Source organism: Phallusia mammillata, chromosome 2, assembly GCF_965637545.1.
Source record: "Phallusia mammillata chromosome 2, kaPhaMamm4.hap1.1, whole genome shotgun sequence".
NCBI classification, from domain to species: Eukaryota; Metazoa; Chordata; class Ascidiacea; order Phlebobranchia; family Ascidiidae; genus Phallusia; species Phallusia mammillata.
Window position 1 is genome coordinate 12760820 of NC_137253.1, and position 23039 is coordinate 12783858.

At 36.0% G+C, this 23039-nt stretch overlaps 2 protein-coding genes across 10 annotated transcripts in view; both read right to left on the reverse strand.

Moving 5' to 3' along the window:
• LOC145212533 (rho guanine nucleotide exchange factor 28-like) overlaps nucleotides 1-6485 on the reverse strand; it is a 70593-nt gene extending 64108 nt beyond the window's left edge. For all 9 annotated transcript variants that reach the window (XM_080080690.1, XM_080080691.1, XM_080080687.1 and 6 more), the window contains exons 1-7: nucleotides 6356-6485; nucleotides 5680-5723; nucleotides 5345-5495; nucleotides 3330-3465; nucleotides 2993-3153; nucleotides 2451-2634; nucleotides 875-1005 (exon numbers count right to left, since the gene is read on the reverse strand). In XM_080080690.1, the coding sequence (XP_079936816.1) occupies nucleotides 875-1005; nucleotides 2451-2634; nucleotides 2993-3153; nucleotides 3330-3465; nucleotides 5345-5495; nucleotides 5680-5723; nucleotides 6356-6383 (835 nt within the window). In that variant the 5' untranslated portion in view covers nucleotides 6384-6485. The remainder of the gene's footprint in view (nucleotides 1-874; nucleotides 1006-2450; nucleotides 2635-2992; nucleotides 3154-3329; nucleotides 3466-5344; nucleotides 5496-5679; nucleotides 5724-6355) is intronic.
• Nucleotides 6486-7700: 1215 nt separating this feature from the next.
• Nucleotides 7701-23039, reverse strand: part of LOC145212531 (uncharacterized) — a 56980-nt gene continuing 41641 nt past the window's right edge. Inside the window, exons 60-85 of the mRNA XM_080080683.1 lie at nucleotides 22343-22516; nucleotides 21613-21856; nucleotides 20185-20277; nucleotides 20041-20102; nucleotides 19103-19298; nucleotides 18195-18442; nucleotides 17507-17711; nucleotides 16520-16614; nucleotides 16319-16439; nucleotides 15946-16077; nucleotides 15128-15351; nucleotides 14471-14654; nucleotides 13761-14011; nucleotides 13066-13120; nucleotides 12720-12904; nucleotides 12287-12382; nucleotides 11782-11962; nucleotides 11280-11317; nucleotides 11077-11202; nucleotides 10300-10410; nucleotides 9750-9878; nucleotides 9557-9596; nucleotides 9085-9314; nucleotides 8844-8960; nucleotides 8504-8656; nucleotides 7701-8151 (exon numbers count right to left, since the gene is read on the reverse strand). Of these exons, the coding sequence (XP_079936809.1) occupies nucleotides 8062-8151; nucleotides 8504-8656; nucleotides 8844-8960; nucleotides 9085-9314; nucleotides 9557-9596; nucleotides 9750-9878; nucleotides 10300-10410; nucleotides 11077-11202; nucleotides 11280-11317; nucleotides 11782-11962; nucleotides 12287-12382; nucleotides 12720-12904; nucleotides 13066-13120; nucleotides 13761-14011; nucleotides 14471-14654; nucleotides 15128-15351; nucleotides 15946-16077; nucleotides 16319-16439; nucleotides 16520-16614; nucleotides 17507-17711; nucleotides 18195-18442; nucleotides 19103-19298; nucleotides 20041-20102; nucleotides 20185-20277; nucleotides 21613-21856; nucleotides 22343-22516 (3780 nt within the window). The 3' untranslated portion in view covers nucleotides 7701-8061. The remainder of the gene's footprint in view (nucleotides 8152-8503; nucleotides 8657-8843; nucleotides 8961-9084; nucleotides 9315-9556; nucleotides 9597-9749; nucleotides 9879-10299; nucleotides 10411-11076; nucleotides 11203-11279; nucleotides 11318-11781; nucleotides 11963-12286; nucleotides 12383-12719; nucleotides 12905-13065; nucleotides 13121-13760; nucleotides 14012-14470; nucleotides 14655-15127; nucleotides 15352-15945; nucleotides 16078-16318; nucleotides 16440-16519; nucleotides 16615-17506; nucleotides 17712-18194; nucleotides 18443-19102; nucleotides 19299-20040; nucleotides 20103-20184; nucleotides 20278-21612; nucleotides 21857-22342; nucleotides 22517-23039) is intronic.

Here is a 23039-nt window from a genome sequence, read left to right on the forward strand (position 1 = left end):
AGTCCAATCTGCCAACGTTTAAAATTTTAACCACTAGAGGTGTTTTGAGCAACAACCATTAATGTTTTTGACGTCAAAGGGCTGTTAACAACCCCCGAACTGCAATGGCGCAATAACGTCCACCAAGCAACCCACAAAGTCGCAAACGAGGAACATACAACTGGTTGCCCTTGTAAGACTATTGTGTCACAGAAATATTTTGTTTGTGTTGCCCAGTAACATACAAATACGTTTTACACTTTGGGGGCTTGTGGGGTAAATGTTAGGGTTACAGGGTTGAACACAACAATCGACACCTATAAATACTGGGGTTATCAACAAAAACAAAGTGGGATGCACATCTACATAACTACATCTACCATCTGTATAAATTTCATCCAAATCCATCAAGGATTTGATGGAAAAACGAGTCGGACAAACTTTGGGGAGAAGAAAAATGAAAGAAAAAAAAAGAAAAATAAACAAACAATTTGAGTAAAATCAATATGTGTCCCATAAAAAAGGTTTCATTTTGTGTACTGAAGTAGCAGGTTCTAATTGTTTATTTTTAATTTCAATGTAAAAACAACACCAATCACTTTAGACCAGGGATCACCAAATTTTTGTTATGGCAAGCTAGATAAAAGAAAAAAAGACATGTTCCAAAACTGTGTCTGCAAAATGCTTTAGTGTGCTATTGTCAAATAGTTAAATTATGTGGAATAATGAAGAGTCCTGTCTACTGGCGATACTTATTTTTTCCATCACAATTAACATTGGACATTTATTCGCGCACAATATCAAAAGTATTGATACTTCTAGTCCAGTCTTAGATGTAACAAACTGCATTAGGATCATTTATATCAGTCCTGCAAAAATGAAGTAAATGTTTTACCAAGGGTTGGCCAAAGGTTGTTGTAAGTTTCTGAAGTTGTGGAAACTGTTCCAAAACTGTGCTGTTTCAAATAAGTTGTTTTTCCGATAGATTCTTTGTTTTCCCACCGAATCACACCATGAACGTGCGGACTGAAGAAATATAAAAATATTTGTTTTGGGGATCTATGTGTTATAGTTTGTTTTGGACACAGTACATAGAAATGTTCATGTAATCTAATCAAATAGTGCTAATACACAGAAAACAGGTTTGTAAATTTTAATGAGCAGCGCTTACTAGAAAGATAGATTAAGCTATTTACTTTTCAAAGAAAGTTTCTTTAAAAAAATTAATAAATCAACTAGCATCATTCAATAACAAAAACGCCTGCTAACTTATGATATATATGACTAGCAACAGTTTAAATCTTACAAGGAATTTCAACAAGGGCAGTTCACCACAAAGTGGCACTTAAAGTGGTCAGATATTGTGAAGTTTCAAGTCACAGGCATTTCATTTAATCCCATTTGTTGTGGTGTTTAATTACAAATTGTCGGCGGACAGAGTGTGTGAAAAGAGTGTAATTATTTGTGCACTTTAATCAGTTTGTGTCGTAACTTAAGTAACGTGGTTAGCGAGCATAAACAGTCTGCAACCAACAAAAGGTGCCCACACTCTTGTGAGTGAAATTTTAGCCACTGAATTGCCACTTGAAAATACATGTTGTTCTACTACTGAGCCGGGGCACATTTTTTCTCTTTGATTAGAAACAGTTCACAGTTGCATTGTATTGTGCCAAAACCTTACCAACATGTTATTCAAAACACAATTTTATGTGCAGTTACCTGACTGTTACTCACTTTTTTGATGTTACATAACAAAATCACGGATGTACATATGTATACTGTGTCATTTCTAAATACTATTTAAAGGCCCATATATTTCATTTTGTCTTAATTAAAACACCAAAACAATTGGATACCTAATGTGTTCTATCAATGCGCTTTTGTGTTGGCAGAGAGGGGTTGTGACAAGAATTTTATTTCCATGTTTTGTAACTAACTGAATAAATTTATTAGGCCAACCAGTATTGCTTACTATATCATTTTCACCTTACAGTCATTAAACAAATCAAGTAAAGATTAGACCTTGTATGTTTTGTAAGAGGTTGTAAGGTTTCCACACAAGACGTTGTAAGAAAGCACCCTAGCGACAAATCTTGGCTTAGTATTACTTCCTATTGGCCAATTAATAAGCCACTGTGACACACAAGGGCCCCAGGCATGTCATGTCGCGACAATTATAATTTAGCTACATAGCAAAGGAAAATTCTAAAGACCTGGGAAAAACCACATACAGTATAATATTGTCTATAGGTTTACACTTTAACAATTATTTTATTCTACTGTCTTGGATACAAAAAAATGCATTTCAAGATGCAAAAGACATTGGTGACTTGATTCACAGCAGTGAATGTATTCTTTTGTTATTTTAAGCCCTGTTTTTTCTGCAATATAACGTATATATGATATCATTTTATGGTCCATGGTATTCCTTTAAACAACTATTTCAAATACTGTATATATGAGAGACTTACTCAGTAATAAGGTCAGAAAGGCCGTCAAATTTCCGATCCCTGGCAATGTCCTCAGCAAAATCACCATGGCGATTCTTTAACTTGAGGCATTCTTTAGCACCGTTCTTGTCAAGAAGCAATGTAACAAATGTGGACAATCCGAGGCGAGCGGCAAAATGAAAAAGTGTCTCACGTGGAATACGTGCTGCAAAATGATACAAATTAGTTAAAGATGGGAAATTAAAACCTAATCGGACATGGCTGTGTTTTTTATGTATAGTTTTGTGGTTCATTCCGAAACAAACAATATTATTGAGCATTTTAAAGTTTAAAAAGTTATAATCATATTAGGTGGCACATTTCATAGTTAAAACACATTTGCAGAAAGTTTCCAATTTTTGGTTTGAAAAAATTAACTAAAACAGTTTTAAATTGAAACAGTAACTTGAGAAGAATTTAAATATCAGGAGGGTTTAGTTGTGTACACAACAAGTCCTGACATGGCTTGTCTAATGATGTGTAACTCCATCAACCCTTCATATTTAAGACCACCCACTCTGTACCTGTGTCTGGATCGCCAAGCACACTCCAGTTTGGAGGCAGAATAAGATGCTGGAATGCACTGGTAAGTCGCTCGTCTAAAGTAGAAAAATCTTCTTGTGCTAATGAAAAATTTCCTCCCTGAATATAATCCCAATCTTCTAGGCTTTCCAAGTTGTGAACACTAATGAGACAAAAATGTAAATGAGGTGCATTAATTTCGATTTTTGTTTACTTTTTTGTTTTTTCATAATGTTAAAGGTTGAAAAAAATGTACTGTAAAAATCCAAGCCTTACTCAAATCCATTTTTTATTATGTTTCTTCTTTCGATATTTTTTAATTTAATAGATTCATCTTACCTGTCAGCCAAGTATCTCGCAAGGTAGCAGGTTTGGTCCAGGTAGTATGTAAAGTCTTCAGCACCGATACATTTACACTCGCCGTTCGAAAATCTTACATAAACTGCTACTTCGACTCTTTCAGGTGGCTCATGATCTAAACATAAACATACCACCTTAAAAACGGCAATTGTTCAAGTATATAAAGTTGATCACGACTAATTTATGTTGATCACAAAACATTGACATGTATATTATAAATTATAAGGGGAAACAATAAATAAATTTGTTAACTGTCTGTTTGTCCCTCTATTCAATTTTTTTTCTGTCTTCACATTGTTGGTTAACTACAATTTAATTACACTCTTTTTTACTATATTATCAGATACAATATTTGCAAAAAAATGTCTGCACATAACCTTTGGGGGGCTAAACAAACTGGACTCTGCAACCCGATATTCACTAGCACTGCATCAATGGTCTGGAAAGCAATAAAACCCTTGGACTATTTCCTGAATCTCCACTAGATCAAAGATGGGCCAATTTGGCATACAAGTGATAGATGACCAGACTGGACACACAACTGAAGTCCTATTTACACAACAAATACAAGTGATCGAAAAAAGCTAACTTGTAAAGCAACAAGCTTGGTGTAGCACTTTCACTGCTTAAAGCCAATCCACAATGTTTGACAGAATGTACAAGGCGGATGTTACAACTTACAATCTACATTATGCACCTAAAAAGATTCACAGAATGCCTGATGCTTCTAAACTCACCAGAAACCCAAAGAAAAATGTATTTATTAAACAGTGAAATTATCACTTATTTTCAGCATTCTGGTGAACGACACAACAGGTTTTTGAAAATGAAAGACTTTTTAACAAAGGGTTGTGGTTATATATATACACGTTGATTTTTGTCTGCTTTCAATAAGTAACCAGCTGTTACATCCCATGATACTAAAAGTACATAAAAAGTTACTTAATTTGGCACGCTACAGACAATATCTCAAATATTGACATGAACTTCGATCTATTAACAATAGTTACCCAACTAATACTTTCAGCAAACATTTTCTCTCCAAATTTGTACCTAGTACCTTTTGTATACTAGTAGCAGTAAGTCCAATCTCATTTAACACAGTTAAGTTTGCAGCTACCAAACCATTACAAATCATTTGGAAAGGACTTATTTACAGGCTTTTGCTTACTTTCTAAATAATAATTTAACATTAAACTTTAAGCAAACACTGACCTACACTAATTTGTCAAAATACTTTGGCAATCAGTCACAGCCCCTCATGCCAAGGTTATTCATTAAAAAAACAAATTTAACATGTTCACCAGCTCCAAATATATAACACAGCTGCCTAAACCATGGCTAAATCCCAGTAACAGTGCAAACAAAAGTGCCATGAGCACCAACCAACAGGCGGGATTTGTCGTGTCCGCTGTGTAAATGTATTGTCTGACAGTAGATCAACAACAATCAAATCGATTGTGTCCTTTGCGTGACTGTGTTATGACAGTACACATACAGAAACTGTTTCACAGCAGGGGGATCAATTGAAGTGACACTTCAAAGTTATCGTTGGAATGTCACTTGAAAGGGTTCAACATCAATCTCTATTTAATTTTTGTCATGTTTTTATATGTTTGTTCGAAAATGTAGTTTAATGGAAATTGCCCTAACATTTCAGTTTGTTCAAATAAACCTATTTAGAGAAGCACAATGTATAATCTAATTTGAGATGTGTAGAATACAAAATCATACAACCAGTGACAAAGTTTTAAACTAACAGAACTTGAATTGACAATGTTCATTACAGTACATAAAAATTCCCAATTTTGTCATATGAGGTAGGTTAGTACAATACCATATTTGAACAATATATGATATATATTTTTATCCCAATTTAACAATGCCTTTTTTTGCACCATTTAGTACCTCAAGTAAAAGTTACAAATATCCAGCTAGAAAAAATATACTACTATTGTGAGTGGTACATACATGTAAAATATTATGTGTCATACCTGGTACAACAGCCTGAAAGGCATTATCTTCAATGGATATCCTGGCCTCTGTGACATGACGTTGTTTAGAGCCTTTAAAGACCAGGAAGGCTCGAATATGTTCAGGCAATGCGAAGTTTTCTGGAAGGAACATGACAATCAAGCCACCACCCTGTACAAATACAACAGGTTTAGCAACAAACATTATACATGGCATATATAGGATTAAACTCTACAGTGCTACTGTATAAAAACAGCTAAAAAGACAATTTTTAAACAGCTGCAAAACTACATAAGTTGGAAACACTGAAAATATTTTTGATTAGCATACGTCATTTAAATGAATTTACACGTACATAAACTGGTGCAGATGTTGGAAGAAGCTCCATCCGTGTCATGTCTGCAATATAAAATAAAACATGCAATTCAAATATAATACAGTTCACACAACAGATTTTGACCTGGGATGAATTAGATGTAGTGCTCTGTAATATCTCACCAGTGGGACTTAAACGTCATGGAATTTTTAATTGTTTAGTTAGGATCAGGCTGTAACAGTATTTAAGTCAAAATTGCACAATCATAGCATATCAAATGAGTGGTAAATTGACTTTCAAATACTAACAAACCCTGCCATGTATAAACTCCATAATGATTTCATGCAATACCTAATCGAACAAAATACTTTCACCATGACAAAGAAAACAATGAGTGTTGCCACACAGACAAGTGGTCTATTAAAAAACAACAGCGCATTCAAGTGAAGAAACCGTGACTCCTTCAACCACATACTACTACCAGCCATTGGGATTTTTGTGTTGCATAGTATTTTAGCTATTCAGTTTTGGTTAGTATTTTTTTAATAATAATGCTGATATAGTATCTAAATAAATATATTTTTTGCCATTTTCACCTTTAGGTAAACACTGAAATACATTATTATTTGCAATCTAACTATTTAAAAGTATTATAATTACATATTTAGCAGCATTATTTTTAGGATTTCGAGTGTTGCATAAAATGCATATATACCTGCACTGTATTCATGAGCCTGCATCATTCTGCGGTTCTTCAAAGTGATGGTGTGTTTCAGAATTTAAGAGCAATTATAGAATTATTACAAAACAACATTGTTCTGTTGATATAAATGAAGGTTCTGTGGCAATTAAACATGGAAACACTTCGGTTTAATGGATTTTGGCAAATGTAAGATTTTGCAAAAATTAATTTCGGTTAGCCAACATTCAAGTCTTGACCCAAAAAGTGCATGCTGCATCTACCTCCAAAGTGTGGATAAAAACTTCAAAAGCATGTAAGTGTTGAATAAGTAAACAATACAAAAATTGCCTGAAGCAAAGAACATAAATAAACTTTTTTTGATTTTCTGCTAATAAAGTTGATATCTCTATTTTACATTGTTTTAATAATTGAAATGCAAATACTGATTTGTTAAGTTGATGTGTGATTTGCAAATTTTTTTTGTTTATGAGATAACCTGTAGGTTCTACTGCAAATAACATTTTGCTAAAAATGCACAAGAAATCCGGTATAGCAGAACAAGAGTTCCTCTTATTTCAAAATACTTCAAATGGTCTGAATCTGAATAATGAAACAATGCATGTTGAAAAGTGTTTAAAATAAAAAGCTTTGCTAAACACGTGTTGTGCTGGTAGAAATGGTCTTAAATAGACAGAAAAACTACTGCAATTCAGTTTCCCAAAAATAGTTTTTCAGTAATCTGAACTAAAGAACGGCGATTGAACAAATTAAGCCAAGCAACTCACGTTTAACAAAATATTGTTGGTATTTAAAGTTTTGAAACCAGGGGTGCTAAAGTTACAAAAACTAACACAACGTATTTCACTGTAAAGTAGAAATATATCAACATCAAGTCATCAATCACCACCACAAAAACAAGACATTAAAATAGACGTCTTTCAACAGTGGTTGGTGCTGGTGGTTACGTCAACAGTTTTGGCTAAAAATGTTTGCAAATCAAATCAATGCACAGTTTTCTTAATCAGTTTCCGAGTATACACCATAATGCTTACAAAACATATCCGAAAGTACGGAAACCAAACTTCCACAAACAATTAGATGAAAACAACACACGGGAATTTTGCTCAGCAAAGATCCCTTCTGCTGTTACTAAATCCAATGAGATAAATGTCCCTTTTTAGTTTTTAAACGTTTTAAATCTAAGCGTGAACTTTTTGGGCCCCACCCGGATGTTGTATTGTTTTAATTTAAAGCATTTCTTTATATTTTTGCTTACTCTAGACTACCTTGTTTTGTACAAGTTTTCTCTTCGGTACCTAGACTGTTGGTCTGTTCTTGAATGAACACTAGAAGTGATCGGAAAATAAAGCAGTACCGGTTTCAAAATGCTTTTGCATTTTATTGCAATGATAAAAACAAAAAGGAACAAATCAGGTCAGGTCAGGTCAGGTCAGGTCAGGTCCAGGTCAGATCAGGTTCGGTCAGATTGCCGACAAATGATAAAACGATACGATAACGTAAAACACAAACAAAAAATCAAAAGAAAAAACGAGAAACACAAGACCGCCGAAACAGTCTTGTGGGCAAAAATCGGGTTAGTCAGTTTCCAGTCCGTCACCGCAAGACGTAGTGAAAAGCACAAAATTTCGCAAAAAAAAGAAAAAATGGAAGAACTGTACAAATAGTCATTGGTCGCTAATAACAACGATCAACTCGATTAAATTGGCTTCCTCGTTGGCTTACGAAGCCCCGTTGGCATTGAAAGCGGCATTTAGCGCTTGCTCAAGTGCTTGTTTGATGCCGGATTTCGTCGCACTTACTTTCACCACCTGCAAATATACCAAGTTTAAAACGTTTAAAAGTGCATGTTTTAATGATTCGTTAAAGTAGGGTATGCATATGATATGGTCGTTAAACATAGTTGTCCCAAAGGACCAAAAAAGGAGATACTGGGTTTCCCCGGAAAGCAGTGCAGGTTTCCAGCCCAACTATTTTAATAATTGTTCAATACACACGTAAAAGTAGGTTATATTGTAAATATAAACAACAAAATTGTAGGCTATCCCTAAACTAAAACATTGTATTTAAAACATGAGCAAAATTGCCGAGACGTAAAACGTCGGAGTAGCCTTTTGTATAGTCTTCCAGTTACGGTGACAGGAGTAACTACAGCCTACTTACATCCAGCTGCGGTGCATCAAGGTTGTACTTGGCCAAAAGACTTCGTACCGCCTCCGAAATGGCAACGGTGTCTTTTGAAACGTTGTCAACCTCCAGCACTTTAACTTGGTAGTTGAGGCCGTCTTTCCAGGACGCCACAATCCCTACGTTGCTCTACAAAGGCAAAAATGCAGTCCAAACATAAAACAACCTAAATCTAGCAAGCATTTTTATGTAACAGATATTATATAGCCTACGTGTAGATATTTTAAGCTGTAAACATTCAATGTCCATTAAATGAAGAGACATGTGTGTCTGAAGAGGTTTTGCTAATAGCAGTTTCATATCTTTAAAATCGTACCTTGTTTCCGGATGTAACAGGGTCTTTGACAGACATGGTTGGTACGACATTCCATCCATCGCATATTCCATGACCAGAACATACGCATTTCGTAATGTTCACAAACGTTAAAGACGTCTGAAACAAACAAAACAGTAAAACTTTATTGAAATAAAATTACTTATTTAAGACGCTTTAAAACATTTCTTAAATCATTAAATTCTTTTTACAAAACTGTTCAGTTAAAAATCATCAAGTATACCTGACTACCGTCTTGACAAGTCGCTGTCACCGTTGCATTGTCGTATTTGTCCGCCTTACAACACGAGCAATGTTGTACGTAACTTCCAGTGGCTTCGTTAAAGTGCGAGGCACTACCGCAGTTTCCTTGGCAAGAGGTAAGAACGATTGATTGGTCAGTTTGGCAACCTCGAATCTGGTATTGGCGGGAAACCATCGGTACTGCTTCGCAGCTCTCCCGGGCGGCTACGCCTGTAATTTCACGTTCATTCTGGTTTATAAGGTAAAAGCCATTTTGACTTTGTCCGAATGTATTGAAAGTGTAAAATCGTTAAATTTTTATTTTGAAAATATACACTATGTCACTACGTCACTGCATCAACCCAAGCTCAATTCCGAATGCATTTTTCTGGTTTTAGTTGATTGTGAAATCTTTGACAAATCAAACTCGTGTTTAGCAAACCTTGTGTTTCTAGTCTTTGTAAACAACTTACATTCAGCGCAACAGCCGTCAGCGTCATAGAATATGGTTCCCTGCAACAAAAACAAAGTTCAAGAAAACTTTGAAGGTCACTGAGTTAATTAAATAAATGTTAAACGTCACAAATTGGGGCACCAATTGAAATAACCAATGGCTAGAAGTATTGATTGTGGAGTTTATATTTCATTGTAGTTTGTTGAACTTACCCCGGCTTCGATGCACGCTGTTATATTTACTGTCGGACAAAGTGTCTCTGACGTCAGTGTAACGGCATATCCGTCTTCACCTGCTACACATTGGTAAGCGTGACATCGTTGCCTATGGGCCTGCCCTATCTGAAAACAATGATAACAAATGGAAGTATTTTAAATGTTCATTTAGACTTGCTTAGTATAGCTTGAATTTTATTGTTACAAAATACAACACAAAGTAGCTATATCTTCTTTTGACAATTATTATCTTTACGATCAAAACAGCCAAGATAAAAATGCATCCATACTGGGATCAGCCGTAAAGGGTCTATGCACACCACAAAAATCTAGCCTGTGGTGGGATTCGAACCCTCCGCAGGAGTCTTTCCTGGACTCGCTCTCGAACAACTGAGTTACACAGCCTCAGCTGTAAACACCGAAAGTCGACCAAAACAAGAATTTTGCCAAAACTGAATGAAATGTCCATTTAAGATATAAGCTATACTACCATTGAAAGTTTTTTTAGTTTCGACTGTAAACTTTCGGTTGATTTTTAATGACGTACCTGCAATACCATGGTAGCATTGTTTAAGCTGTCGACCACAATAGTGATGTTACATTCAGTTGGGCGGCAAACACCGCAACATGTACCCGGTATCGCTTGTCTGTCATATCCCTGCAAAGCAAAACGGATCAAACATGTCATTGATAACAATTTAAAACAATCTTAAACAAAAATAAAACCAGTAAAAAGAATTTAGCTAATCTTCCTAAAGTTTATCAATGGACGACAGGTATTGTATTGAGTTTAACTCCTTTATGTATACGCCGTAAAGTACTTGTACATACTGTTTAAGCTTAAGCGCACCAACATGTCTTGCCTGAACGTTAACACCAGAGGTTCCCAACAATGCAAAACATGTTCATTCCTACCTAATAGACCATAGAGTAGATGCTAAACCATACAGAGATTATTCAAAAGTTGGGTATTACATCAACTTTTCACGCTATATTCCTAGACCTAAAGTGTTTTTTTACAAACCACATGTATACAAATTAAAGTAAATTCTCTGCTCAAGTTTAAGTTTTAAAAGTCCTCCCCGTGTGGGAACGAGTGGTTTACACAGTAACAGAGTTGTAAGCCAAGCCGGGCTTGAGTCACGTGCGGGTTCGATCTAGCGGAAAAACAATAGGGGCTTGATTCCAGGTCGCACTCGGCATTATCATTGCCGCATTTTCTACAACTTTCGTGTTTAATTTGGTATTTTTTGGATTCGGCCTTGTACTTTTATGTCCCAATTTCAGACTCTCCACAACAAAGCATCATGTAGAAGTATGTTACCGGAGGGCAGTTTTGACAAGTGGTAACGTTGCATTGTGCATCGTAGAATCCATCTGGTCTCTTATTATGTGAACATACACACGTTGTGCATGGATCCTCTTGCCATGTCCCATCAGGTAATACAAGCTGAGTACAAAAAAGTTTTTTTTCAAAATCTGTACATAACCAAGGTGACAAAAAGAAAAAAATCATGTGTTTCTTACCTCGTTAGTAGCGTTCGTAATGCAAACCTCCTGTGGCTCTACAGAAAAAAAAAAAACCCGTAATGTTTAAAGTGTTCAAAAAGGCTTAACAAATTTTCCTTCAAAGTTGAACAAGGCAGAACTTGATATTGTATTGATACACTGTGTCGTTATTTTTGTGTTTTTACTAAGCGTCATAAACTCTTAATTTAACAAATTTAACAACCTTTGAATTCAAACCCTAACTAGTTGCGTTCTGCACAAACAGCACGCAGGAATACATAAATGTTACTTGCTAACTTAAGTTTATGACATTTTTCATGCTTTAGGTATACTGCTATGAGCGTTGCCGTTTTGATCCTTGCTGAATCGATCAAGAGTTTATCCTTCAACGTTTGTATGAAAACTTTTCACACTAAGCTTTATGTAAGTGAGACCAAATGTTTGCACGTCTACAAACTACTACGTTCTAAATTGTAACAGATCCCAAATACCGAACACGGATTTTCAGCTAAGAACCTACCGCAGTTGCATGCCAAGCAGCAGTCCACGTTTCCACACTTAAGGTTGTAACCAAATTCACAAGTTCTGTTGACAGTCGGACAATCTATGTGAACTTGCTCGATCACGTGGTTTCCATTTGAATCAAGTTTGCAAGTAAGAATGTAACACGGTTCGCCCGGCTGCTGCCATGACTCATTGATCTGAAATTACTAAGCGGTTATCCTATGCAATATACGTATTTATTTTATGTGTACTTATTCAGTGCGGTTGAGTAAAAACTTTTGTTACTTATATCTGTGTTTCACAAAAATATAGAGCCGCGAAAATTTAACAACGTTGTGAGTACGTGCAGTTTTGGATTCGTTTTATAAGTAACAACTAGATTAAATCCATGTGTTTTTGCATAACATACAGGTACACTTTTCGCCAAGTTTAAACGTATGATATTTGCCTAAAACTCGGAATCTAATAAAAACGTTCATAATTAAGGGCCAAGCATAAAACGGATTTAAAAATTTTCATACGTGATGATAGGTTGAAAAGGTTTCGTTTCCCACAATGCACTGCTCCTGTTTGCAAGCTGGACAACATACGTCGATTACTGGTTCTTCGCGGTAACCCTATAATGTACAAAGGGTGTAACTTGAGAGCGGGACTGATCCAGTACCAATATACGTTTGAACCACGCCGTTTCCTTCCATATTCAGTATTTTTAACAAATGAATAAAAATATATCACCAATTAGAAAAATATACAAAATTATTCTCTAGTTTTGTGCATGAATCGAAAATGTTAGTTTAAATTAAAGAATACAAAAAATATTTCACCTTCCAATGTTAAGTATTTTTTAAAGACACTCAGAAACGATTGTAATGTAAGACCTAACCAAACAAATCTCTTGATTCTTCTGTACTAATAGTCGACTAATGAGGGTCAAAAAAATTAAACTCAACTTACTGTAGGACATGGGGAGCATCTGTTTGAAGTGTCGTTGCATGTTGGTTGGCGGTAACCAGTTGCTGGATCAAGCACCACTGTGCAAGTACACTCCGTACAAGGCTTGCCTGGAAGCGTCCATACGTCACCTATTGGCTTCACAGTTTGACCCTGAGCTTCAAGAATCATACAAACAGGTCCAGGCACTGGAATACAAGATAAAATTATGTAAGACGAAATGTCGTATCAGCAATAACTTAAGCTTAAAAAGCAATAGAGTCAGTTTAGTTTGCATTCGCTTTTTATGTTAGCTTAAAAACAAGGCAGTGGTGGACCGCTTGAAACTTGAAATTTACAAAACACTTACCGCATTTTTCTATAGTGCAGTTGCACATATCGGTCGTTGTTTCCTTTACTTCGCCCTAAAAACGTAAGTAAAACAATTTTGGACTTACATTTAGATCATTTCAGAAAATTTGTCTCCGACTACAAAAAACAGCCTAAACAACAAACATCATAAAATATACAAAACTTCAAAATTTCGTATTTATGCTAAATCACAAATTTTAAACATCTCGCGAATACTATTTCGCAGTAAGTCAGCTTTATATGATAAGAATGGGCCACGTTTAACTAGTACCGGAGGATGCAGCACCTAATATCGCAATATTTTCGCAGTATTTAGTCTATTTTTCGGTGCTCGGTTGATCATTATCAGTAAGTGGCTGGAACGAAGAGTTTTAACATTGGAAGTTCTTTTTGAATTTAACGCAAGTAATGTAACTATGATTTACAGTACTAAATGTATTATATCGTTGGTATCAACAGAAATGTGCAATTAACCGAATTTTCAGTCAGCTAATCTAAGGCTACTGTTTCGAATAGAGTATGTATTAAAACGGCGTTTTAGATTACCAAAAAGCGTTTGTGTAAATATCAGTTCCTGGTATTTACCCTAAAATAGTAAAATCGACTTTAAATCGGTATAACGCTTGCATGGCACATTTATTACATCCGTTTATGCTTAATATCAAACACAACACGATTCGAAATGTGACTTACCACTAGGCAGTGCTGCGTAAGGTTGGCGCAGGTCGGACATACGCATTCAAATTCGTCACAACAAACCGTCGTCACAACCTTTGACACCTGCGGGAGGTTGCAATGTGGAGGGGTGGGTCGGCACTCAGCGGGTACGCACTCACATGTGTAGTAAGGCTGGCAGCCGGTGAAAGTGTTGTTACGCAGTTCAACTTTGCCAAACGGACAAGTGGTGTTGGGACGGATCGCTGGGCAGTTCGTATGATCGCATTCTGACAATTTCAATTGTGTATAGTGTAAAGTTTTTGCATCTTTTCGTCACTAACTTAAATTGACTTTTTGTATACTTTCTCCCTGCATTTTTTATTTGGGGATATTACACATACTGCAGCCTAAAAAGCGCCCGGCAAATATTTTAATGAATCAAAGTTGGGTACGATTAGGCATTTACGATAAACTTTTTGTTTTATTGTGTATTAGAGGTAAAATAAAATCCTTTCCAACCAGATAATTTGAAATTGATATCGTTGCAAAAGCTTGTTTTAAGCACTCTAATTACAGAAAAGACAAATTAGCAATATTTACATTCAGGCACCATTTTTCAGAAAATTAAAATTGTAGCATAAAAATTTAACTGGTTTTCGTATCCAACAAATAGTGATCATGTGCAAATAGTTTGCAAATCGTTGCATTTGCAAATGCAAATTCGTTTAAGTACATTGACAACATACCGCATGTATATTCTGGACAGCATGCATCGGAGCCATGGACAATCTGCAGTTTCTCGCATGAGCCACATATTGGAGCATCGGGTACATGAGAGCATGATCTATTGACACAGCTTACGTGAAGAGTGTCCGGCTGACAAGTGCAAACCTGGCACCGATTAGACGTCGGCACCCAACCTTCTGAAATCTAAAAAAGTAGTTTTTGTTTTTTGGTCAGTGAGTTCCAGCAACAACAACTGACTAAGTAGTATTTCTGTCTAGGTTTTACATAGGGATGTGCAAACAGCGGCCTAATGAATAAAGGTTGTGCGGCCTTTGGAGATGCCTTAATTATTGTTTTGAGTGTGACCAGCCTAAACTATTTAATGCAGCTCTTTCAAGCTTGTCCAATTCTTTTTTTTAGCAGAATCCAGTCCTTTTTTCTGCAACCTACTGTGAATTTTACTGAACAATACAAGACTGTGGCACGCAACAAAGTATAGTAAACTTTTGTTACGTAAGGTAAAGTAAAAAAAAAGCAAGGCACAGCTAAATTGCAAGCAAAGATGCAGATACAGCTAAATTGCATGTGTATTTAACCAATATCAGTGTTCAGGGTTGCACAGCATTCACTGGAAGCGATAAAACAAACAAAATCCTGTAATATCTATTATCACTTACGTTGCGGTAAACATCCTGCTCCACGTCGTAACATTTATAGCAGATTTCGACGTTCCTGCACATGCCGTCGATCATCACCTGATCAGTGGGACAATCAAGGAAGCAACCCTCTGCTTCCTCTGCACTCTGAAGCGCTGTACCTTCCATACCGAGATGTTCACAGTCTTTTTCGTACGGCCGCTTTCGACAAGGGTCGTACGTGAAACCAGGTGGGCAATTTAGAGCTAAGAAGTAATAACTAGATTAATTAACGAATCAAGCTGTTAGTCCCAATTAACAACGAATAATAACCAAACTAACATCGGTTTATCACATTACCACGTTAGATCTAATATTTAAATCAATATTGACGACCTAAGAATTTTTGGCACTTTTCTGCTTCGTGCCTTAGCTGATAAGTGTAAAAGAAATATAACACACTATTCTCTGTCTTAACTTTGAGTTTCTTAATTATTGTTGGGTTACAAAACCGTAAATATCAAGCAAGCTTGAAAACTATGCATGATACATGGCAGTTAAATTGCGTTTTGTTGTAATGTAACAGGACCAGTATGCATAGACGACCGACCATATTTCCGTTAGCCGACCGATACCTAGATCTAACCACAATCATTGCCACCCACGTAAAGGGCGGATTTAGCATGCGTAGGGTCACTGGGTTACCGTTGGATCTGTACCCCATCCCTATACAAATAAAATGACAAAAACACCCTTGCTTTAGTCCAGTTATTACCCTCCTTAATCCGCCACTGGTCCCATGAGACAGGTAAAGAAAAAAATTCTAGACTTTCATCTATCAAAGACCAACAAAATCTTACGGCAATTGACGATTTCCCTCCAATTAACACAAGCACCAATGTGGCGACAAGCTTCAGCGAACGAAGCGATGGAGTCACAAGCCGAATAGTTCTTTGTACAAGTGTCCATTGTACAAGCCTGGAAATAGCGGTCTAAAAACAAGATCAGTGACATTGGTTAAAAAGGGGAGATCAAAAAGTCACTGAAATAACAAAACTTTATTCTTTTGTACAAAAGATGTTTTGCTAATCTACATGTAAACAACGACAGAATTTGCTACTTATTAAACGCATAATAATTAGGAATAAGCTTACTTTTATTTTTAGCACGTACCAAATTTTCTATGGCCACTTACACAATGAAATTTGTCTCATGTAATGTGCAACTACTTACTGAAATCCACAATTGCTCTGCAGTTTTCAAATCCTGGCCATAAAGTGATTATGTTGCATTGTGGGTCAGGTTCCTTTACACAAGCATTCTTCGCGAGTTGTTTCGTACAAGTGGCAGATGACTGCACAAAGAAACATACAACAACGTAAAAAAGTTTCAGTGGTTTTGATTCATACTGTTAACTTAAAGCAAATTACGAACCGGTACTGTCCAATTGTATCCAAACTCCATAGGATCCGAGATGACGTCACCCGTTCGCAACATTAGGTCGTTTGTACGCAGTTTGTCACAATTTCCTGCAACAAAAACATAGACTAATATATGTAGCATGTGACCTACACCCCCAGACTGTGCTTGAAAAGGCAAAAAGACGGACTTTTCAAAACACAACAAACATGAAAGATTATGAGGAATTAGAGTTGTTTTAGGAACAGATCGGACCAACAACAACGCCTGGAAAACTTTAGTTCTCGCTCAAGAATGGTTTGAATTCTTCCATACTCTTTGGAGACACAAAACCTCATGTTAACTGTCGGATACTTATTCTGTTTACGAAATTAAAGTAGACAGTTTTTAATGCAATAAATTTGTATGTTTGCCCCCAAAATGCCACGTCATCCGCTTAACCGCTTGATGGAGGTATCATGAAAATTCAAGCACTTGTTCACCTGTTAAACTCTATATAACACTATGTTCTTCAGGGCATAGTTTAAAAATAAGTTCATCTTGTGCACTTATTCCTGGACGTTAAATTTTTACAACTTTTACTAAATGTTTAAAGCGAAACTCAAAAACGGTAATGATTTTTAGGAAAAGTAATTCACCAAAAAAAATCAAGACCTTTATTCTTTATTCAACAATGGAAAATGCTCTCAGCCCAATCGCATCAACCTTTCAGAAGCTGGGTAAGTGTAAATTAGCACTTCTGGCAATCGTGTGTACTGGTAATACGTTACCTGGATAATGGCTGATGCGAAACAATCGCATGAAAAGTTCGGCAAAATAGGTTGTGCGATTAACCGGATTTATTATGTATTTTTTTGTTGTATCTTTATCTGTATTATATATTATTCTAAAAAAAATTGCAAAAAAACTCGCTCCACGCATCGAAATACAGCTTCGCACTAAAACCGACCATCAAGTACAAGTCAGCTGCAGTATCAAACAAAAAAGCTATATATTACTTACCACACATGCCCTCCGTCCTACTATCCCAGGTGTGTGCAGACAACGCAATGGCGACTGAATGTTCAGCAGGTGTGAATTTCACTTCCAGTTCAATAGTTGCCACAACTAAAGTAAATGTCCGATGTCCGACCACCTTTATACTCATATCGGATGATGCTATGCCTTCCCCATAAGGAAAGCGCAGTGGAATGCCGTTTCTGGTCGCCTAACAGAATGTAAAGAATATGTAAAAACAATAGGTAATATTTCTAAGGCCAAAAAAATAATTGGAGCAATTATGTTTGTTTAAACAATGTATTCATAAGATTTTAAAAAAGGATAGTGTTATAGAGGTTTGATTTATGCTTACAAGTGGAAGAAGGTTTGATCAGTTGCTGCGGTTAAAAATTTTTCTCAAAAAAACGAATTCATGAGAAAATTACTTTAATTTTTTATCTTAATTTACGCAAACGTAGCAAATTTAGTTTTGTTTTTATCTAATTGACCGAAGTGTTAACAATGTTTAAAGGAGCATAAAAATATTCACCCTAATCCTATTTTAAGCACTACGAAAAAACTACGAAAAATAAATTCCTACAGACACTGTTAATTAAATCCAGATGCGAGATTCTAATATTTTATCAATAAGTTGTCTTACTATCAGCACGTCATATTGTTAGCAAGAAATATTGTTTTAATTCAATTATACCGTAAGGTCTTCGTATAGTTCATACACCCGATTTCCGAGCACCACTGTGATTTGCACAACACAAGACTTTGCTTCAGGATAGTCGGGGTTGCATGGACCTGTGGTTTGGATGACCTCGAAACTTGATTGGTTCCCAGTAAGTTTCGAGTTTCGCGCCAACACGTTTTTGCAACCCGGCATGCTTGGGTAGGCATAGTAGAGACCGTCGAATGTGTGGTAAGCCGGATCGGCCGCAATGTTACAGTAGCCTGGTTAACATATAGCAAGTTGTTGTGTAAGAACTAAGAATAAATGGGGTATGATAAATAAGCTTATAGTTTTGTTATGGTACAGTTAACTGACCCGTAGGGGGAAACATAATTGTATGTCGGGTCGCGCGTTTCAGGTCGGGTTCAAGCTTAAGTTTGAGTAAAAGCTTTATTCAGGTTGGCTTCAGACTCGGAATCATTTGTTTTATAAATGATAAAAAATGGATTTTGGGGCGAGATTTTGACTTGTACGTTCAAGTTTGGGTCCCAACTTTTGCCCGCTTGCAACTGTGGTCGAACAGTAGCGCGATTATTTTTTCAGCCAAATAGTTCTTTTTCTGTTTTGAATATTGTTGAATGTCACAAAAATATTTTGAAGGAACTCATTTTTGTGTGTAACGCCTAACAGAATTATAGCCTTCAAGGCAACGGCTTGTGTTTGGTGCTGGTTATAAACTGCTCAACGAACATTGATTTAGTCACAAGATAGCATGAAAACATGAAAAAATAATCAAATCAAAGACACATCAACTTTAATTTTAAATTTTTTACGTTCAAATTTAAATTTTAAAATTTTAAAATCCAATTCTACATTTTCAAATTATATCGTGTCAGATTTTTGATTTTTCTTCCAAAATAAAGTCCAAACCTAAAACTTACACTGACACTCCCATTGGCAGTTACAGTTGGAGTCGTAGTAAAGCATGGGAAGCATTCCGTTTTCACAGTTTGGCATCGTTCCATGATCACACCTCAGCTGTTTGTTGATAAGCACCAACTGTCCGTCGGACGTACAAATGTAATACTTGCACTTGTCGTTGGGGTCAGGGTACACCGTTTCATGGACAGCCAGAGCCTAGCGATAATTTAAAAAAATGATAATGTACAGCTTAGTGTTTTCAAACTTAAAACAAAAAAGTAATTCGCCGCAAAGGCTTTCACGACTTTGGGTATTAAATTGCCTTAGACCTGTTTCGGCTGTGGTTTCTAAGTCATGGTGTTTTTAAGCAACTCTCCATACAAAAAGCCACATTTTCTATTAAACCAAGTAACCCGAATAAACTGAACGAATTAAAAAAAGAAAATATTATGGGCAATGCAAGGAATCTTTTTTAACTTGATTTACATCAAGTTAATGGTAGTGCATATATGTTATTAACCTGATAGTTTTCTTTCAAGGCGACAATGGAAAAGTTTTTTTTGTTTTTAAGGAAAATAATCAGGGTTGAAACGATCCCATAATCTAAATGCGGTTGCCTTTCACGTCAAGTCTATCGAAAGTAACGATAAAAAACATTGCAACACAAACAACAATGAGACAAAGTTTTGTGAAGATTGTCAAAAGCATCTAATGGTTATTCAGGGATTTTTTTATCAAATAATGATGTAGTCGACAACGACACTTTTGGCTTTGACTTTTATATTGAAGCTCCGCACTGGCAGCACGTTTAAGCTTACTTTCAATACTGCACATAATACCTAAAGCACCAAACCATACTACAATACTTTCAATACTGCACATAATACCTTAAGTACCAAAATTACCAAACAGTACTACAATAGTTTCAATACTGAGATCAAACAATACTAAAACTCACCACACTAGTTTGAGATGTTTCGTTGAAATGTTCACAAAACACTTGCGTCGTTCTCGCAGGAGCTGCAAAACAACATTTTTATTTGCTTAAAATAACAGTCAAATACGGTTTCTAAATTTAACGGTTTAAAATTGTTTTACTTACTTGTGGGGCCTGTGGTGATTTCAGGCGGTGTGTAGGTGGTTTCCCTCGTGACGTTGGGCTCTGGTGTAACAGTGGTCGTTATCTTTGCAGTTGCTGTGCATTAAAGAAGTATGTTAAAAACATTCAAAAAAGGAAGTTCAACTATTTTATGTTGGCTTGTTTGTTTTTTTCTTTTTCAAAAAAATCAACAACATGTGAAAAGAGGGTATGGTCCGGTTTTGCTTGCAATTTGTTGGTTGTGTAAAAGTTGTAAAAATACTTGTTTTTTCTAGAAGGAGACGAGCCAAACTATTCTCAATGACACATGTTACTGTCAATTTTCGCTAAGACACATGCCGTTAAGCGTTTGTCCATTTCAAAAACTTTGTAACAAAATCTGAATCACGAAACTAACAGTAAAATGCCACTTCCTTTCGTAACTTTGAAAATGAGATATGTATAATGGCTAGCTAATAACAAACTCGTTTTGTTGTGATTTTTGTTTCGTCGGTCGATGCTTGTAAGCAAATGTCATAACACGTCAAAATTGGGTTGCTTTTCTGTTATCTTGGCGTCATTTTTCACCCTCACAAACTATACAACTATATTCCATGTCTTGTCTCATCTTGCCCCTACCTACGTGGATCAACGAATATTCCGTTTAATCGAATATTCCGTTCAATAGAAGATTCTGGATAACCGAATATTCCGGATTACCGAATATTCCGGATAAACGTATATTCCGGATAATCGAATATTCCGGTTAATCGAACATTCCGTTTATTCGAATATTCCGGATAAACAAATATTCCGTTCAATCGAATATTCCGGATAAACGAATATTCCGGATAAACGAATATTTCGGATAATCGAATATTCCGGGTGATCGAACATTCCGTTTATTCGAATATTCCAAATAATCGAATATTTCGTTTAATCGAATATTTTGTTTAATCGAATATTCCGGTTAATCAAATATTAAGTTTAATCGAATATTCCGGATAATCGCATATCCGTTTATTCGAATATTCCGGAGATTCGAATATTCCGGTTAATCAACTATTCCGAATAATCGAATATTCCGGTTAATGGAATATTCTGTTTAACTAAATATTCCGTTCAATCCTGTGGTTCTCAATCTGATACGGATCGCGTACCACCTGACAAGTTTTTTTCTATCGCTGCGTACCACCTGACAAGTTTTTTCTATCGCTGCGTACCACCTGAAGTTTATGTCGAATCTACAGAAATATGTTGGCTTAAGCCACAATTGTCTGTTTATGGTTAGGAATTTTAAAACGGAAAATAGTGTACCTAACTTGTTTTATGTGGGGTCTTTAAACGTTGGGAAAAATACGGTAAACTGGTTACCATTTAAACTTGTTGGTTGTTTCTAAATTGTAAAAAATACATCGTCACAACGTACGCGGTTCCATGTGTATCACTTACTTAATACGGGAACAGCACAAATGGAATCATTCAGAATTCTCATAGCTAAGTCAATCGGATTTTCTGCTGTTGCTGCTTCATTTTGCAGTTTGATTCGGACATTATCAGGGGAAAGATAATCTAACATATTGTTCCGACTGTTTCTTGATCCCAGTGCCAAAAATCGGAATCCCTCATCACTTAACGTGCTGACCATACCCTGGACCGCTCCAAAGGTGTTTAACCCGACAATCGATAATATAACCTGTAAACAAGGTGTTTTAGGTTTATAGCAAACGCGAATAATTTGTTGAAAATTTTATTGTTGAAATGTTTAGTTATTTTAACTTGGCATATCTTTTGCCGGTAAACTACCGTGTATTATCAACTACCGGTCGGACAGATTTAGAAATGTTCTAATATTTTAACATTTTTAACATAACAAAGCTCTTCATGGCTGTTTTTCAGTCACAAGACAGAATTTTGCAAACTTTAATAAATGCCGAACAGTTTTAAACGCAGTGGTTTACTTTTAGTGGTTTAAGTTTACAACTTCAGCGCAAAAAAGGGCTTTCCAAACGTACTTAATCAAACGTTGTTACGTGAATAACAAAATGATGTGCACAACATAATATTTTGAAAGCCACAGAAAGGTTTAGCGCAAATCGGAGTAACGTGGATAGTCTGAGTTTTATTCGTATTCTTTAGTGTTTGGGTTCGAATCCCGGCTACACCTTTTGGTGTAACTCACTTTATCGACATTTTCTCCATTGCTGGTTATTGTTCTAGTTTTCCCAGCAAGTTGGTGGGTGACAATGTTAAGAGCAGTGGCAACATCACTTCTCTGATCGTTGCTGAACTTCCGTATGTCTGTGAGGGCTCGGACCAATGTATTGATATCACTGGAGAAACCACCACTCAAAAGCTGAAACAAACGCAAAAAAAGAGTCGGTTTCTGCAAACTACATGATGGTTGAAAGAAATTGAATCAAAGTCCAAGTCGAAAATAAAAAATAAATAATGCATTTAGCAAACAAAATTTGAAAAGTTAATAAAAAGAACAAAAAAATGGTGCAACAAACTGTTAAACACATACTGGTATTTCAGTGCATGTTGAGCTTATTTCATAGTACAATGTATAAAGCTTTAACGAACTATTAGGCAACATTTTTTAGTAGGTCGTATAACGCTTTAACGAACTATTAGGCAAACAGTGTTTATTAAAAGCTACAGTAAAAATCCACAAAGGAAACTGGCAACAGTATGATGTATTGGTAACGGAATACAACAGCAAAAAAATACACTTTTACTATTTCCTGCAGTTGTCTAATAGATTACAAAACGTTGGTAACGTCACACAATAGGCGGGTATTCACTGTTTTTAACTTGAAGACGATAATCTAAGTAGAAGCTGTGAGTCGGTAAAGTTTTGGTACGCTGAGTGGGTA